Source organism: Penicillium longicatenatum (assembly GCF_028827895.1).
Source record: "Penicillium longicatenatum strain IBT 33135 chromosome Unknown contig_6_segment0_segment0, whole genome shotgun sequence".
NCBI classification, from domain to species: Eukaryota; Fungi; Ascomycota; class Eurotiomycetes; order Eurotiales; family Aspergillaceae; genus Penicillium; species Penicillium longicatenatum.
The window spans coordinates 108,172-126,170 of NW_026643123.1; the positions used below are offsets into that span (position 1 = coordinate 108,172).

Here is a 17,999-nt window from a genome sequence, read left to right on the forward strand (position 1 = left end):
AGAAAGCCTAATAAGCCTTGGCTCATCTTCAAGTTTATCTAGATTCTTATTCATTTAGGCCATATTTTAAGCTAATACGTCTCTAATAGAGGAGACGACTAAGGACTATAGCCTACAGCGCTATATATCTAACCAATAGGGGTCACTATAGTCTAGTAGATGATAATCTACCCTATGCCCTCAAGTATAAGGGAAAAGGCTTAGTAAAAGTAGACTATAACGTAATTCACCCCTAAGCGAGCCACCCCCCCCATCCGAGCCACCCCATCAACTTTCGATAATTCAAATTAACGTAATTCAACCAAAACAACGTAATATTAAATATATAAGCTATTTAGCTAAATTTGGACAATATGTTATCTTATGCCCCTGAATACCGCATTTAGAGCATTTTGGTGGCGCCCTAGATCGTCGTCCTTGTGCTCCTAGTTAACCGGTCGGCTTACTATTTTAAGGTTCAAATCGAGCTTTTCTAGTAATTTTTGCTAGCTCTTTAAGCTCAGCGACGGATACACCCTCTAGATAAGCTATCTAGAGCTTAGACGTTGCTTTTTTTTGCTTAATTTTCTCGTTTCTAGCACGTAAAAGCTCGTTTTCTCGAGCAAGAAAAGTGGTTAATTACATTATGATTTAACAAGCTTTTAGCACCTAATCTATAGCGGAATTTAATGGACTTAGAGGGCTCCTAGAGTATTAATTTAAGAGCTTTTTAATCGAGGAAGCTTACTTCTAGAGCTACTTATTGTTACGGACCCACTTAGTCCGCACCGCAGAAGGAGGACTACGGGCCAACTAGTTCGGGATAAGAAGGACCCAAGAACGGGATCACGTGCAAAGGAGGGACCACAAGGCAGAATCACGGACAAGGCCAAAGAGGCTCCTACAGGGATCAACATCACGTGACCGTGACTCCCGCGTCGACTCCCAGAAGTATACGCAGGAGTATACGGTGACTCTAGGATATACTCCCAGGAGTAGATCCGAAAGTAGGAACTCGAAGGATATATAAGAACACTCATTACCACACCTGTATTTAGTTCTTCGCGTTTAATTACATATTGTTACTTAGAACCTATAGTTCTAGTCTCATACTTATTTCGTACTTAAGATAACCACCCTACTAGGAGAGGTATACTTAGTCTCTTGTCACTTGACATAGATCCTAAGCATAGCTTAACTAGGCGCTACTATCTAGCACTGCCTAATAATAGTCTACTCTATAGATCCGAGCCTGTGTAAGGCTAACTGGTAACGGTACGATTATAACTAAGACTTAAGGACGAGCCTCGACGTATGTATAGCACCACTACGAACGATACTCACTGTGACTAGTTAGCACCGCGTAACACATTAAACGCCCTGTCTTTACGAAACCACTCGTGAGAATAGTTAGTATAGCGACCCTAAACAATACTTAGGCACGGGTAGCCGCTACGCCTATGTAACCCGCCGTGACACTAGCACTAACGCCACCACCGACGAATAAGTAGCTTATGTCGATGGTTAGCTAACTTTAAGAATAACTAGTTAGTATTAGCTAGCGAGCACTACCTATTAAACTACTAAAGCTAGAATATTTCCATAGAGAAAGAACTAAGCTATAGGCCTTTATTATATAGATGGAAATGTAGCTAAGGATCATTTAATGTACTAGTAAAATCGATAAAGTGGTCTATATATCTACTTACCTATAAGGGGCCGCGTTTAACTAGTTTGAGCCTTTTATGAGAGAATTCTACGAAAAAGCGAAAGATAGATAGAACGATAACACGAAAGAAATCTTCGCCTCTTACGATAACTTCAAGAAGAAACTTAAATAAATATTTAGCGATATTAACGTAGTACGCACTATGGAACGACAATTAGACTAGCTTAGGTAGACGGGATCCACTAGCGCGTACGCTGCGGAATTCTAGTAGATTATTTCGCACTTAGATATAGATAACGATACCTATATCTAGTTATTTAAGAGAGGACTTAAGGAGGAAGTTAAAGATGAACTTATAAGAATTAATTGACTAGACGAACTTACTAAACTTATTAATATCGCTATTAAGTTCGATAACTAAATCTATGAAAGAGCTTAGTAACGGCGAGAATATAAATAGTGGAAGAGTAATATTAGCCGACTATATAGTAACCGACGACCTAAGAGACGCTAGGATTATAACACGCGTTAGATATATAATAATAACCCTTACGGTCCACGACTAATAGAGCTCGATATAGCGAGACTCCCCAATGAAGAATAGAAAAGACGCAAGAATAATAACCTATGCTTTAAATACGGAAAACCTAGACACCGTATTAAGGATTATAGAAGTAAAGAGTAACCTTAATAACTTAGAGCCACTCGAGAACGAGGGGGCTATAACGAGCTATAGTAACTTTAGGCTATAGCTAAAGACGAACTAGTAGAAATAACCTAAGGAAACGAGGTTAGAAAGGTAAAATCGACCGACGTAGGGTTTAATACGGCCTACTAATAAGTAAAGGCAATAAACGAAGAAGAGGATAACGTCCTCGATAGAGCTATGCGATAACTTAAAATAATAATAGCTAGTAGTAAAGAGCGCTAAGAGATACTTAGTTAGATATAAGAACTCGTATAAGAGACTTAGAAAAAGGTAATAGACTTATTTCTAAACGTTAACTTTAAGGAAGTCAAGAGCTAAGGATAGACTTAACATAGAGACTAGAATAACACCAGCTCCTAGGATCTAGTTATATAGGAACTAGGATCAGAAACATAGGCGCCTAAGCAAACTCCCAAAATAGATAGTAATACTAACGATAATACATCTACATACTAAGAAGAACCATAATAACTTATAGCCACTAAATAGGCAGTATATCTCAAAGTCGACGTAAATATCCTCCTTTAAACTATTAAAGTACTCATTAACTTAGGAGCATATGGAAATTTCATAGACCCTAAATATATATAATAAATTAAGATACCAGTATAGAAGAGGCGCTAAGCTAGGCCACTTATTAGCCTAAATAGAGAAAGCCTAGGCCTAGGCATCTCCCACGAAACAGAACCATAAACTATAATCATAGGGACCTACTTTAAGACTATCTATTTTAATGTAACCCTATTAGGAAACTACGATATAGTACTAGGAATACCTTAGTTAAAAAGGCATAAACTAACGATTTAATAGAATACTAGAGCCATTTACTTTATAAGCTACAGCTATAAAAGAACAAACTAAATATGATTAGGCGCATCACAAGAAATAATCGAAAAGGTCCTTAGAATAGGAGTAAGTAAACCTAAGGATACACCATAAAGGGTAAATATACCTCAAGTAACGTTAATAGGACGACGACCTATAGATATAAGTATCATCAGAAACCTAGAACATAGGCTAGGCATAATAGACGATAAACTTAAAGAATATATCATAGTATATAAAGAATTAATATCCTTCTACGCGACAGGAGAAGAAACACCAGAATTACCTTAGGAATACGAGGAATTCCAGGACGTGTTTACGGCACCACCAATAGGCCAGCTACTAGAGCATAGACTACATAATCACGAGATCAACATCAAAGAAGGTAAGACGCCAAAATATATACCAATTTACTAATTATCTAAAAAAGAGTCTTAGACACTAAGAGAATACATCGACGCTAACCTAAAGAAGAAATATATTTAACACTCTATATCATTAGTAGGATACCCAATCCTATTTATGCCTAAAAAAGATAAGAGCCTATAGATATATATGGATTACCAGTAGTTAAACTCGATCACTAAAAAAGATCGACACCCACTCCCACTAATTTAAGAAATATAAGATTAAATCCACGGAGCTAAATGGTTCTCTAAATTCGATATCACAGAGGCCTATAACCACCTTTAGATTAAAGAAGGGGATAAATAGAAAACGGCATTTAGAACCAAGTTTAGCTACTATAAGTATATAGTAATGCCATTCAGGCTAACTAACGCACCTACGTCATTCTAATAGTTCATCTTTAGCGTACTAGAGGATTATCTTAATGTTTTCGTGGTAGCATACCTAGACGATATTCTAGTATTCTCTAAGACACTAGAAGAATATAAGGAACATAATAGGAAGGTACTATAGAAGTTACAAGAGGCTAAAGTGACTCTTAAACTTAAGAAATACAAATTCTATATATAAGAAACTAGGTTTCTTAGATATATTATTAGCGGCGATAAGTTTAATATAGAAGAGGAAAAAGTCTAAAGCATCCTAGAATGGCCATAACCAAAAAACCTAAGGGAAGTATAATAGTTTTTAGGACTATATAACTACTACCGAAGAAGCATAGACAGTTTCAGAAGAAGGGTAGTAGGACTAAATAGACTCACTAAAAAAGACTAATAATTTAAATAGAACGAAGAGGTAGAGAAATCCTTTACGGAACTTAAAGAAGCGTTTATAGAAAGACCACCCGTCTATATATTTAACCTAGAACTACTAGTTATAATCGAAACCGACGCATTAGACTATGCTATAGGGGTAAGAATAACATAAGAAATCACCATTAACGGGGTGATGGAAACACGACCAATCGCTTTTTAGTCGCGAAAAATAATACTAGCAGAGCTTAATTATGACATTCACGATAAAGAATTACTAGCTATAGTGTTAGCATTTAAAATCTAGAGACTATACCTTAAGGGAGCAAACCACTAAGTGCTAGTTAAATCCAACCATAAAAACCTCACCTTCTTTACCACGATAAAGGAGCTTATAAGAAGATAAGCATAGTGGTCTAAGATACTATCATAGTACGATTATAGGATCGAACACTATAATAGAAAAGCTAATAGCTAAGTAGACGCACTAAGTTAGCGACTAGATTATAAGGAAGGAACTAAAGAAGCTATACTAGCTATATTAACCTCCAACGAAAATAGAAACTTAATTTATAACTATTAGACCCTCGCCGCCACTAGTGAACTATAGGACGACACCTAGTTATAACGAATTAGGGAAGTAACCGCTAAAGATAAGAACCTATAGTAAATACTTAACGACGAGAATCGATAGATAACCTTAGACAAAGGACTACTATTAATATATGGATTAATCTATGTTCCTAGGGTAATATAGGAAGAAATTATCCAAAAACATCATAATAAACCTACTAGAGGATATCTAGGAATCGAGAAGACTATAGAACTAATTACACGCCACTTCTATATTCTAAACCTATATAAATAAGTAAGGAAATATATCGGTAAATACGATACTTACCTATGGGATAAGCTAATAAGGCACCTACTATATAGGGAAATATAAAACTTAGAAGTACCTAGGAAACTATAGGAATAGATTATAATGGATTTCGTCACGAAATTACCATAATTAGGGGGACACGACATAATTATAGTTATTATGGATAAATTAACTAAATATGTATATATGCTCCTAACTATAGAAAAGATTAACGTAAAATAAATAGTATTAATCCTAATCTAAAATATATTCGCTAACCATAGAACACCTTAAAGGATCACGTCTAACTAAGATAAATTATTTACCTCTAATATATAGAGATCATTTATGGACTAAATTAGTATTGAGTATAGACTCTCTACCGCTTACCACCTATAAACTAATGGATAAATAGAACGAATAAATTAGATAATAGAATAGTACCTACGACATTACGTTAACTATTAATAGGATAACTAGTTAGAACTACTACTAATTACGTAATTCGTATATAATAACGCGATATATATAATAACGAAAGAATTACTATTCTTCGCTAATTATAGGTATAATCCCACGATTATCGGAGATCTAATTAGTGACCACGTAGTAGTAGAAATATCGCGAATCCTAGCTATGGGAATTAAATAGCTACACCTTTAGATAGCACGAGATATCGAATTCTTTAATCTATAGATAAAGAAGTACTACGATAAAACTTATAGGGAGGGCCTAGAGCTATAGAAGGGGGAGAAAGTGTACCTCCTCTATCGAAATATTAAAACTAAATGACCTAGCGACAAACTCGACCATAAATAATTAGGACCATTTTCGATTAAAGAAAAAACTAGACCCGTGAACTATAAGCTAAAGCTACCGTAAAGCATAAATAGAATTCACCTAGTATTTTATATATTATTATTAGAAAAAGCGCTAGATAATATAGAAATCGCTACTAATATAGAAATTAAAGACGCTAGTGAAGAGGAGTACGAAGTAGAAGAAATCCTAGCGGATAGATAGCATAATAATTAGTAATAACTCTTAGTTAAATAGTAGGGGTATCCTACCTTAGAAAATACATAGGAACCTATTAAGAACCTAAGGGGCTGCCACTAACAGATTAAGTAATATTACTAGAGGGCGAAAAAGACCCCTAAGGGACGGAGGCTAAGAAAGCGTTAAGGTCAACGCTAGACTAATCGCTAGACCCTAACGCCAGATCAGACGTAATTATCTACGTTAGAGTAGGGCCACTAGACGTGGCAGCTAAGACCTAAGTATTATTAGTATTAGCTAGACGATCTAGCTTAGTAAGATCCTTAGAACTAAGAGGATCCTTAGAGTTAAGTACCTCCGTGATAGAAGAATCGTGATCTAACATCTAATCGTTTCTAGTACATAAGAACTAACGTTACTTATATAGTCGAATAATTTTTACCATTAAGTCTATTTACTGTTTTTCGGCCAACGCGAGTTCCTTATTAATCCTCTACTAATCACAAAGAACCCGTTACTACTCTATCTCACTATAAAACGTCTTTACGCATTTATAACCGCGCTAAGTACATTTAGCGCAATTACGGAATTTCGGATCTATCATATAGTTAATGAAGTGAGAAGTGTAATATTCATAGGGGGATTTAGAAGGATATCTATTAGTTAGAATTGATTTATACTAAGTAAGTCTATTCTATTTACGTGTTTGATTGTTAGAAGGTATAGTGCCAGAAAACATATAGACCGCATAAAGGAAAAAGGGAAAAATAATAAAGAACGGGGGGGGGGATACACCTACTTAAGAGGGGGGGGTAAGCGTCTATAAGGGACTCTAATGGCCCTTTAAGTAAAATAAAAGAGACCAAAAAGAGGGGGAAGTGATGTTACGGACCCACTTAGTCCGCACCGTAGAAGGAGGACTACGGGCTAACTAGTTCAGGATAAGAAGGACCCAAGAACGGGATCACGTGTAAAGGAGGGACCACAAGGTAGAATCACGGACAAGGCTAAAGAGGCTCCTATAGGGATTAACATCACGTGACCGTGACTCCCGCGTCGACTCCTAGAAGTATACATAGGAGTATACAGTGACTCTAGGATATACTCCTAGGAGTAGATCCGAAAGTAGGAACTTGAAGGATATATAAGAACACTTATTACCACACCTATATTTAGTTCTTCACGTTCAATTACATATTATTACTTAGAACCTATAGTTCTAGTCTCACACTTGTAGACATCGCCAAAACCCACAAAGCCTAAAGCCCAACCCAACCCAACCCACGAATGGGTTAGGTTTTGGGCCCGCTGCTCAGCCTATTTATGGGCCTTAGGCTTTGCCTTAGACCTAAGGCCCATGAATGGGGGCCTATTGGGGGCCCATTATGCTTTAAACAGTATAAACATCTACTTATTTTAGTATAACATAAAAATATGCATTTTTAGTCTGTATTTTTGGGTATTTCATATACACAAGCTTAGTAGCTATAATTGATTTTAGAAGTAATTCAATTAAAGAATATTAATATTGATAAACTATTTAAGGTCTAGGATAAATATATTGGTCATCCTCAAAATGCCTAGGACGTTTCCGCGTCCTTACTAATGTGTGTATCAGGGTATTTTCTTCCTCTATCACTGGAAGAATTTCATCATCATCATCACCACTATTCTCACTATTCTCAAGGAATATTGTTTCTAACTCCTCAGGCCCCTCCTCCTCATCACTAATTAGGTTAAGATCCTATATTTCTGGTGAAGTATCTTTTTCCTCCCTTTTTGACTTACTTTTATCTAGAGAGTAGTACTCTTATTGGAGTATAGACTCCTCTTCTTGGATATCAAATCTTGATATATATAGGAAAAGCATTAACTCTTAGATGGTTTTAGAACTCAATCTACCACGGCGATAGTGGTAGATATCTCGCGTAGTATTAAATAAACGCTTAACACCAGCACTAGTTGCTGGGATTAAAAGCATATCATGTGCAAGGGCTATAGTTACTGGGAATTAATGCTAGTGTCTTCTCCAGAAATCAAGAGGTAATTCATCAAGTGTATCTAGACTTCTGTAATTAGTATTTTAAAAAATCTCAAAAAAGAAATAAGAGCTTACTTACCGCTATCTAGATACCTAGTAAGCTTATCATTTTATATGATTTACTTTGGCTTATCTTTCTTTAATAGGTCATTAAGGCTATTACGTGCTATCTATTAAGTAGATACTGGCGATGTTACTAATCTATTTTTGTTGGTAAGGCGTTCTTGGTAGGGCGCTAGATAGGTTTAAAAGCTCTTTCGATAGCGCTGACGCTATTTATTATCCTAGTTATCTATTAAAAAGAATTTCAATTTTTTAGATGGTGTAAGTATAGTACTAATTATGTAAAGATCGCCCTTAATTAAATCTATCGCTAAGTAGTATTATTTAAGCTTTTTAAGAGCAGCCTTAAGTGCCTAATGCATTCTCTTTTTCTATAGAACCCTTTTTTTGGCTAGTTAGGAGATTGATTCCTCAAGGTGTTTAAAAAGTTAGTTATAGATCTTAAAGACATAGTGTGTTATAATGTTCTTTGTCTTTAAGAGCTATATAGTGAAGTTAAAGAATGGATATATAATCCAAAGAAGATAATCAATCTATCGCCACTTATCTTCATTAAGTATAAGGTCTGAACGATCCTATTTAGTATAGAATTTTATAAATATTAATCTAAGTCGTTTCGCGCGTTATAGCATCAAAAATGTAGAATTCTAGCGTGTCTTAATATCTTAAATTAGATAGATTTTAGGGGTTTTAGTCTAAAGGGAAAAGAAGGTATCTCGACGTTAAGGGCTTATATTTATATAGATTATAAGGGACCAAACCTAAGGTAAAGTTAGTAAGATATAAGAAGATCCATAGAATATATATTAAGCATATATAGAGTATATACTAAATATATATATAGATAAAGAGAGGAGAATCAGGAGATAAAGGTAGTGTATATAACTAAAGTAAATAGACTAGAGAAAGGTAAGCATACCTTATTTAATATATTATAGATATCTTACTTTATTGTATTTATATAGGCATATTAAGATTGCGCTAGAGTCTATGTTGTTTTAGCTATCTTATTAGTTGGTATGGCGTTTATCTTACCAAGGAGATTATTTAAACTTAGTTAGATAACATATGCGAGGCATAGAACACGGACTAATATTATACCCTTAGATATTAACTACTATAAAGTACTAACTAATGTATTATTATTAGATACATTATTAGTAGTGATCGCTAAAACCCGATTCTGGATTTCGTATTTTTTAAGGATATTAAGGATAATAGTACTAAGATTAGCACTAGTATATCTACCTATAAGTGGCTTAAACCTAAGTAGTATTTTATAGTATTACTAATCTTAATCGATAAAATAGCCACTAATAGCTATAAATGACTAGTTAAATAGGGATATCTAGCTATCTAGTGCAATTAAGAGCTTTATATTAGCGGGAAGCTTATAGAGGATATCCTACTATCGGTTGTATATAGAGGTATGTAGCTAGCGCCATATTATCTTTATAGAAGGAATGTGAGGTATAGATAGGGTAGATTGGGCCTTTTAGATAAGCCTATGGAATCTTGGACTCTTAATAAGCTAAAATGGAAGTCTCTCAACTGCGATAAAGGTAAGAAGCTCTTCTTCCTAATCATCTTAATAGAATTCGTTTTTTATAGAGGTATCTAGTATCTGTTTCCCTACCAATATTAGTATATAATTAGATTTAGATTAGATTATTAGTAAGTAATAGGTATAATGGTTCCTTACCTTCATGAACTCTATAATAGCTCTATAAGACTTTTGGTTAGTGTGAAGACAAGTAGAGGTTTTAACATATCTTGCCATTATAGAGGTTCCTTAACGGGATTTATTTACCTATGCTATATAAGGATGCTCTAGAATTATACTACATCGCTTATATATCACTTTTAGTGCACCACTAGTACTATATGTAACTTGGTTAAATTGTTCCTATATATCTAAGGAGTGATTAGAGTCCTATTAAATATCTTTTTTCTTCCCAAAATCAGTCTTAAGCCACTATCTCACCTACTCCACATGATTCATATCCTAATAAAGTAAATAAACTTTTTTAGGATTTAGGCTAACATGGGTAAAAGAGGAGGGGGCTTATGAGGGAGGTGTTTTGAAGAAGTTTAGCTTAAAGGGATCCAAAGTATATTAGCTACCAGAGAGGTCAGGGGTAAATGAGTCAGCGGCATTAGATAGAAAGTGAGGGGGTGGGTCATCGAAATCCGCATTATAGATTAATAATAAGAGAGCGTTACTTTATTAACTCTAAGACATAATCCTAGTAGGTAATAGAGGGATAATAAAAAATAAAAAGAGATATATAAATAATAATAATCTAAATTTCAAACTTATTAATAGAATAGGTCTATAGAAAGCCTACCTACAGAAAGCCCATAAAGCCCATAAAACCCATAGAAAGCCCACAGAAAGCCCACAGAAAGCCCATAGAACCTATAGAACCCATAGAAAGCCCATAGAAAGCCCATAGAAAGCCCATAGAACCCATAGAACCCATAGAAAGCCCATAGAAAGCCCATAAAACCCACAAAAGCCCACAGAAAGCCCACAGAAAGCCCATAGAAAGCCCATAAAAAACCCAAGTATAAGCACTTTATCCTTTATATATTATAAATATATATTTCTACTATACTTTAAGCTTATTTCTACTATATACTTCTCTTCTAAAGGTTTCTCTTACTATAAAAAGAAGGTATGGTCCTCTAATTATAAAATATAAAGAAAAGGAAATTAAAGTTTTTAATAGACGAAATAAAAAAAAGAATAATCATTAAAGGTATATAAGAGTGTTCTCTACTTTAACCTTATTAGTCTACTACCATCTTTATTCATCACGCCTGGTCGCATAAATATATACTCTACTTCCCAAGTTTCCTTAGTTTATTTAAAGATAGTGGCGTGGTCTTCTAATTTTAGTTTATAAAGAAAAGGAAATATATCAAAGGAGTAAAAAGTATTCTCTACTTTAAACTTATTAGTCTACTACTATCTTTATTCATCACGCCTAGTTACATAAATATATACTCCACTTCCTAAGTTTCCTTAGTTTATTCAAAGATGGTGGTGTGGTCTTCTGATTTTAGTTTATAAAGAAAAGAAAATTAAAGTGTGGTTCGAGTAGGATTGCATGTTTTCTAAAGAGAATCCTAATGATTCTCTTCTTAAGGGTCTGGCCGGAGGCGGTGTGGCTTAGCAGAATCCGGCCGGATTCTGCCGGGCGGTAACAGGTCGTCCTGTTACCTCATCCTCCCCCACTAGACCAGAGCATATTCTGCGCTCCGTAAACTGAAATTTTCTAAGTACATAAGATCCTGCCTGACAATTCATCCTCCGTGCGTGCCCCACCGGACGCGGCCAGGAGAGCCAGCATCCTTCTATGATCTTTTCAAGTAATATAGGGGAAGAGTAGCTAATTTTAGATACATGTAGGGGTTAACACACATAATTCATTGTGATCAGGTCTTTATACATATTGTAGATAAAGGAAATCGCTCGTCCAGAGCTTGGCGTGACCAGGAATAGGCGCACGCGTCTTTAAGGATAGGGCTAAGTGTTTCAGCTCTTATAAAGGCCTTAAAAGCGGCCCTTGTCTTCGAGATCTATTCCGATAGACTCGGTAACGTCTTAGTCGGGGCTGAGCCAAGGATCTCAATCGTCCTCGCTCGTGACTAGCCCGTTGATGTTCTTTGTGTTTGCTTGCTAGGAACGGAAAGTCCCGATGCTAGCGAGGTATAAGAGGACGCAACTTGCCCGTCTTCCTCTCTCTTCTGTTCATCACACTCCATCATCATCTCCTGTAATATTTCCTTATTTAGATATCTCTATTCCAGTACCGATAAGCACCATGTCTTGTAAGATGTCCCTCTTTCTCGTGTCGGTCATTCACTAATATCTCGATAGCTATTACGGGTCCGTCCGGAAGCCAGGGCAAGGAAACTAATCCCACCAATCCCGAGGATAAGGGCAAGCAGCCCGAGAATATGCCTAAGAAGCCACGCGGAGCTCCTTTAGATAAGTTTAACTAACGGGAGGGCATCACCGAGGGCCTCGATGACTCGAATAATCCATTGCTAATCTTTATAGCGACTAATATCGAACGTACGCTCACGTCGACTCCGGCCGACCGGGATGTCGACTAGCGACGATAACAACCTAAGCGAACGGTTTCGGCCGTGCAACGCCGTGCTGCGTATGTTCAGCAATTCGGCGTTACGGCTCCTCTAGGCGAGGAGTGCGAGTGCTATGCCGATGGTCTAGGTCCGTTCGAATCCTACGTTATTAGGTTAGTTGGCGATACTCCTCATTTTGGCGGAGCCTGCGGAAATTATGGCTGGGGTGGTTCGACCTCGCGCTACAATTTCAAGATAGAGATGCCCGACTTTGTCGTTAACGCCATCCAGGCCGTTAACCCTAAATCGGCTCGTCTTAGTAAGCACCGTACCCCTTCTAAGTCGGAGTCTCCCGCTGTTAAGCGTTAGAAGCAGAAGAAGCGGGCTCGCGTTAAGGCCGAGGCTTCTGACGATTCGGCTAGATCAAAGCGGCGACGTAAGGGTGCGGCCACTGCCAAGGGCAGTTCTAAGAGTACCTCTAAGGAGGAGAGGAGAGCAAAGAAGCTTCCTAAGGGTCCCGATTACCCTAAGGACATTTACAACACCGTGCTAACGCGTGATAAGCTCTTTAAGTAGGACTAGAGTAAGGTCCGCGCGCTCTAGAAGAGGCTCGACGAGGTTACTACACGTGTCGCTTAGGAGAAGGAGACCATTTAGAAGGTTCTAGAGCATCATAAGGAGGCCGATAGTTCTCAGTCGTCTGAGTCTAAGGATATCGGTGATCCGTTCGCGGGTATCAATTTAGGTTAAAGAGTTTCTATATTAATTTCTTTCCTATATATAGGCGTTTGTTTCAATTGAATTTCTTCTTGCACCCAATCGGATCTATTCGCGTTTAACAACGCTAGAGATAACCCGTAGTTATCCCCCCCTTATACTTTACCATATAAGACCTACACTTAACCGTGTAGCCCGTACTTAACCGTGCGTCCTTCGTACCCGATAGTACTAGAGATAAGCCGTAGCTATCCCCCCCCCTTACGTTTTTACCACAAGTCCTGCATATACCTATGCATACCACACTTAACCGTGTGGATAGTGATTAGATCACTACCGCGAATGGCCCTTCGAAGTAGACTAGCTGTGGCCAGACGGCGTCCCGATCCAGTCGCACCCTTATTATAGTCGCTTCGTTAGCTTCTTCGTATTCTAACTCTACCATACTTAATACGACTAATTCGTAATCGTTTACGCTAGAGTCCCATTCGTCCTACTCTATAGTATCGGCTATAGGTAGTGCAGTTACTATATACCGGCCTTTCCTTTTAGCGGTCGCACAGCTCTTCGCGAGCACGCGCTCCACAACTACATTTTCCTCCCCCACCAAACCCGACTATGCACCTGCACGTCGCGACTACTCCCACTCTAGCCGAGTGAAGGTCGAAAGGTCCGAATATATTAGCTAGGAGTCGTCCTCGTCGTCGAGGACCCTTTAGAGCTCCTCCGGCTTCTATAGGCGGAGGCCAGCTCTCCTCAAAGCCAAACGTGACGCGGACAAGGCCCATAGGGCTTTAGGATTATCCATGTTCGCTTCGATCAGGCGCGACCCATTAACGAGGTGGCGCAGTACCCGTCTAGACGGTTCCTCTAGGGCATAAGTTCTAAGTGGATATGACTAAATGACTCTATATAGGCCAAACCACTTGCTCTCAAACTTTTTCCTAGACTCGTTACGGACGAGCACCCAGGCCCCTTCCTAGAAACTAGTTTTCGTGACCACCGAGTCACGAATGCGATTAGTGTGGATCGCACGGTTCAATAGGAGCTTATTCGCCTTTAACCGTGCATCATTTAGATCCCGCAGCACCACATCGCGATCCTTCGTATCTGTGTCCAGCGACGCATTATCGCTAGGGATCCACGGGTGGATTCCATACACTAGGTAGAATAGACTATAGCCACTAACAGCGTGGCTCCTAGCCCGTGCGGAGAATAACGCTTACGATAGGAAAAGGTCCTAGGCCTTTGTCGGTTTACCTATAAGATATTTAGTGAGCATGCGTCCGAGAAGACTATTAAGGTTCTCGACCTTTCCATTCGTCCTTAGATAGTAAGGCGTTATTATGCGGTAACGCGTTCCGAGTATGCGGACGTAGTGGCGGATAGCTCTTAAGAGCAAGTTCGGCCCGTTATCGGATATTAACACCTTCGGCGCACTATAGTGCGTGAAGATATTATTATACAGGAACTTGGCAAGTGTCTCTTCTATCGCGTCCGGAACCGCACGCGCGATAGGCCATCCAGTCGCGTAGTTAATCGCTATGATAATCCAGCGATTACCATTAGGGGTAGTCGGAAGGCGTCCAACAAGATCAATCCCCCACTATTTAAACGGCTGTAGGTCCCGTGTGACTATATACTAAGCCGCTTCGCGTTCTAGACTCTCCTTTAAGCCTTATGACACTTAGCAATTTAGACACTACCGTACTTCCTCCTCTAAGTCAGCACGCATTACGGGCCACTATGCTCGTGGTTTAATAACACCACCGAGCCTAGGTAAGCTAAGATAACCGAATTCCCTATATAACTAGGCGACCAGGTCCGGCTAGAACGGGGCGTCTAAGTATAGAGCGGTAAGACCATCGTCGTACTTATAAATCAGACGCTCATTTACTTCCACGGACCCTGGTGCTAGAGATAGGTTCGGTACGAAGTGCTTAACCGCTTTCCATAGCGGCCGCTTATTAGGGAGCTCGCCTATATATAGGAACTCTTTCGTCGCCTTTAACTAGGCATCCTCGGGCACTCGTTAGACTAGCCGTGCTACTAAGAGTACCGCAGGCCATATTAGCTAGTTCTAAGCGACATTAGCAGGACTACCTTCCATAAGATCCAGGCGTCGACTAATGGCGTCGGGAACGATCGCTTCTACGCCCTTCCAGTACCGTACTTCTAAATTATATTCTTAGAATTCCTCGATCCAACGGGCTAGTCTTTTACTATACACGGTTATCGTCTATAGATACTGTAAGCTCGCGTGATTAGTGATGATGGTCGTCTTCGTCCTATTATCGATGAAGCGGTCCTAGAGGCGAAGGGCATACTTAATCGCTAGGAGCTCCTTCTCCTAGGTCGGGTAGTTAAGTTCCGCTCCCTATAACTTCCGTCTATCGAAAGCCACTAGATAGAGACGTCCGTCCATTCTAACCTACATCAATACCGCGCCGATCGCCCATTCTAACGCGTCTATCTTAATCATAAATGGTTTCGCGCGATCCAGTTAGATTAGGACAGGGGCCGTCACGAGCTGTTACTTTAATCTCCTAAACGCACTAGCATAGGTAAGTGTCTATTAGATAGATCTAAACTTCTTCTTCCTCATTACGGCGTCTAACTCCTTTAGTAGCTCTAAGAGGGGTGCGGAGATATATAAAAACCCCTTAATGAAGCGTCGATAGTACGTGGCCAGGCCTAAGAACTATCAGATCTTATAGACATTAGTTAGTGTCGGCTAGTCACAGATCACGGCGACCTTAGCCAGGACCAGGCGGATGTATCTATTGCTAATGACATATCCATAGAATTCCAATTCCGTGGTTGCGATCTCGCACTTATCTAGGGACGCGATCAGACCTTCCTTTCCAAGGAGTGTGAGGATCTAATCTAGATATTCGCAATGTTCCTCTATCGATTCCGAGAAGATCAGGATATCATCGAGGTAGATAAGGGCATATCGTCCTAGTGCGGACCGTAACGTCTCATTCATTATCGTCTAGAATATAGCCAGAGCGTTACATAGTCCGAACGGCATAACGAGCCATTCATACTTTCCCTAAATAGTATTAAATGCCGTCTTCTCAACCGATCCCTTATCCATCCATATCTACTAGTAGCCAGAGATAAGGTTAATCTTCGATAGGACACAGGCGGGTCCGACCAGATCTAGTAGATCTTAGATACGCGGGAGCGGGTATCCATTCTTAGTCGTGACACCATTTAGAGCCCGGTAGTCAATGCACATCCGCCATTTATCATTTAGTTTCTTCACAAAGATCACAGGAAAGCCCTAAGGGCTACTAGACGGACGTATCAGGCCTAGTTCTAGTAATTTCTCGACCTACCAAAGCTATTCATCCAGCTTATCCTTCGACATTAGATAGGAGTTAAGATTAACAGGGTCAGCCGTGCCAGTGTCAATTTTATGCTCCAACAGACGCTCTAGGGGGAGTCCGTCCGGCAGGTCTTTCTAGAAAACCGAAGCATATTTATCGAGAACGGCTTACACTTACGCGTTCCTATGCCGTGGGACTTCATAGGCTAGTCCGTTAGTTTCCGGGCGGCCTTTATCACAGATAACAAAGAGCATAGACTCTACTCTTCTCTTCCGAAAGGCCCGTCTCGTCTACTTTCCCGTCATTAGATTAATCCCAGCAGCTCCGTCTAGAGCTAGGTGGATGCTTCTAGAAGGAAAGATACGGTGACGTCTATCTTAACTATCTCTTAGCGTCATAACGGACGTTATCTAGTCAAATTATGGGTTTTCTTAGCGCAAGAAGTCATAACCTAGAATAAACGAGTGTTCGACCATTTCTAGGACCCACATCTTAACATAGCTAGTCCACCTCCCGAACCGTATAGGGAGATAGACAGCGGATCTCGTCAGCAGAGACTCACCATTTGGCAGCGTGACTTTAAGCGCCTCCGTCTAGGTCTAGACGGGAATATCCTTTCCTAGTTTCTCTAGGATACGAGGGGTAATGAACGAGTGAGATGCCCCACTGTCGATAAGGGCTCGAATAGTGATCGGTGTATTAATGCCCACTCCATAATTAAAGTGCATAAGCGAGTCGCCCATGATATTTAAAGAAACTTAGACTTATGGGGACTGGTCCGAGGCTAGATCTATCGGAACGGCTGGTCCTAATTAACCGCGATAACCCGGATTAAGAGGATCGTCCCCCTCTAGATCTGGTATATGGGAAGCCTTCTTCATGCGGTCGACGAGGGCTTCCGTCGACCTAACTAGTTTCCCGAGCGCGTCTGGGTAGACACGGTCGGATTCTCGCTTCCTTATTTACAGTCTCTTCTAATATAACCGGGTTCGTTACACTAAAAATAACGGCGTGTCCTCTTATCTCGACCCTCGGTAGATCTACGCGTGTTCGTAGATCCACGTGCGGGCTTTAAGGGGAGAGCGGATAGGTCCATTACGTCAGGGTCAGTCTCTACTACGTGTCGACCAATATAGTTTAATAGCATCTAACCTCGTTCGAACTCGATCAATCGTTACTCAGCTTCGAGGAAGGTGCGTAGGGAGACGTTCATCTCCACCCAGCGTTATTACAGAGGTACGTTAGCTCCCTTCCGTAGGTATTATATCATCACCGCTTCAGGGATATCAAATCCAGTATCTCTTACAGCTCGGGCGAGGTCTCTCGCATACGCCTAGACTCCCTTCTTTCCCTACCAGAGGCTGTCGAAGTAGTCCCATCTCTTTTCAGGACCGAGGTGTTCCGAAAACTAGGTATTAACCCACGTTTTGAACCCTTCGAAGGTCGTGATAGTCTCTTCAAGGTGGTTTTCTCAGTGCGCCTTCTATGCCTCCCTAGCCCTTCCCGTGAGCTTCCCGCTCGCCGCGATAACCTTATGCTCCTCCA

At 39.6% G+C, this 17,999-nt stretch overlaps 3 protein-coding genes across 3 annotated transcripts; 1 reads left to right on the forward strand and 2 right to left on the reverse strand.

Moving 5' to 3' along the window:
* Positions 1 to 7,743: 7,743 nt before the first annotated feature.
* On the reverse strand, positions 7,744 to 8,073 carry N7484_008261 (uncharacterized protein; the record flags this gene model as incomplete). The annotated part of the gene is made up of 2 exons (XM_057118648.1): positions 7,744 to 7,930; positions 8,030 to 8,073. 2 exons carry the CDS (start codon positions 8,071 to 8,073, stop codon positions 7,744 to 7,746), a joined length of 231 nt encoding a protein of 76 aa, XP_056968203.1.
* Positions 8,074 to 8,997: 924 nt separating this feature from the next.
* On the reverse strand, positions 8,998 to 10,087 carry N7484_008262 (uncharacterized protein; the record flags this gene model as incomplete). The annotated part of the gene is given in 5 exon segments (XM_057118649.1): positions 8,998 to 9,068; positions 9,436 to 9,555; positions 9,573 to 9,627; positions 9,717 to 9,812; positions 10,010 to 10,087. The coding sequence occupies 5 exon segments, from the start codon at positions 10,085 to 10,087 to the stop codon at positions 8,998 to 9,000; spliced, it is 420 nt and encodes a 139-aa protein (XP_056968204.1).
* A 2,334-nt stretch (positions 10,088 to 12,421) lies between these two features.
* Positions 12,422 to 12,978, forward strand: N7484_008263 (uncharacterized protein; the record flags this gene model as incomplete). Its single annotated transcript, XM_057118650.1, is given in 3 exon segments — positions 12,422 to 12,482; positions 12,518 to 12,759; positions 12,772 to 12,978. The coding sequence occupies 3 exon segments, from the start codon at positions 12,422 to 12,424 to the stop codon at positions 12,976 to 12,978; spliced, it is 510 nt and encodes a 169-aa protein (XP_056968205.1).
* Between the last annotated feature and the right edge of the window lie 5,021 nt (positions 12,979 to 17,999).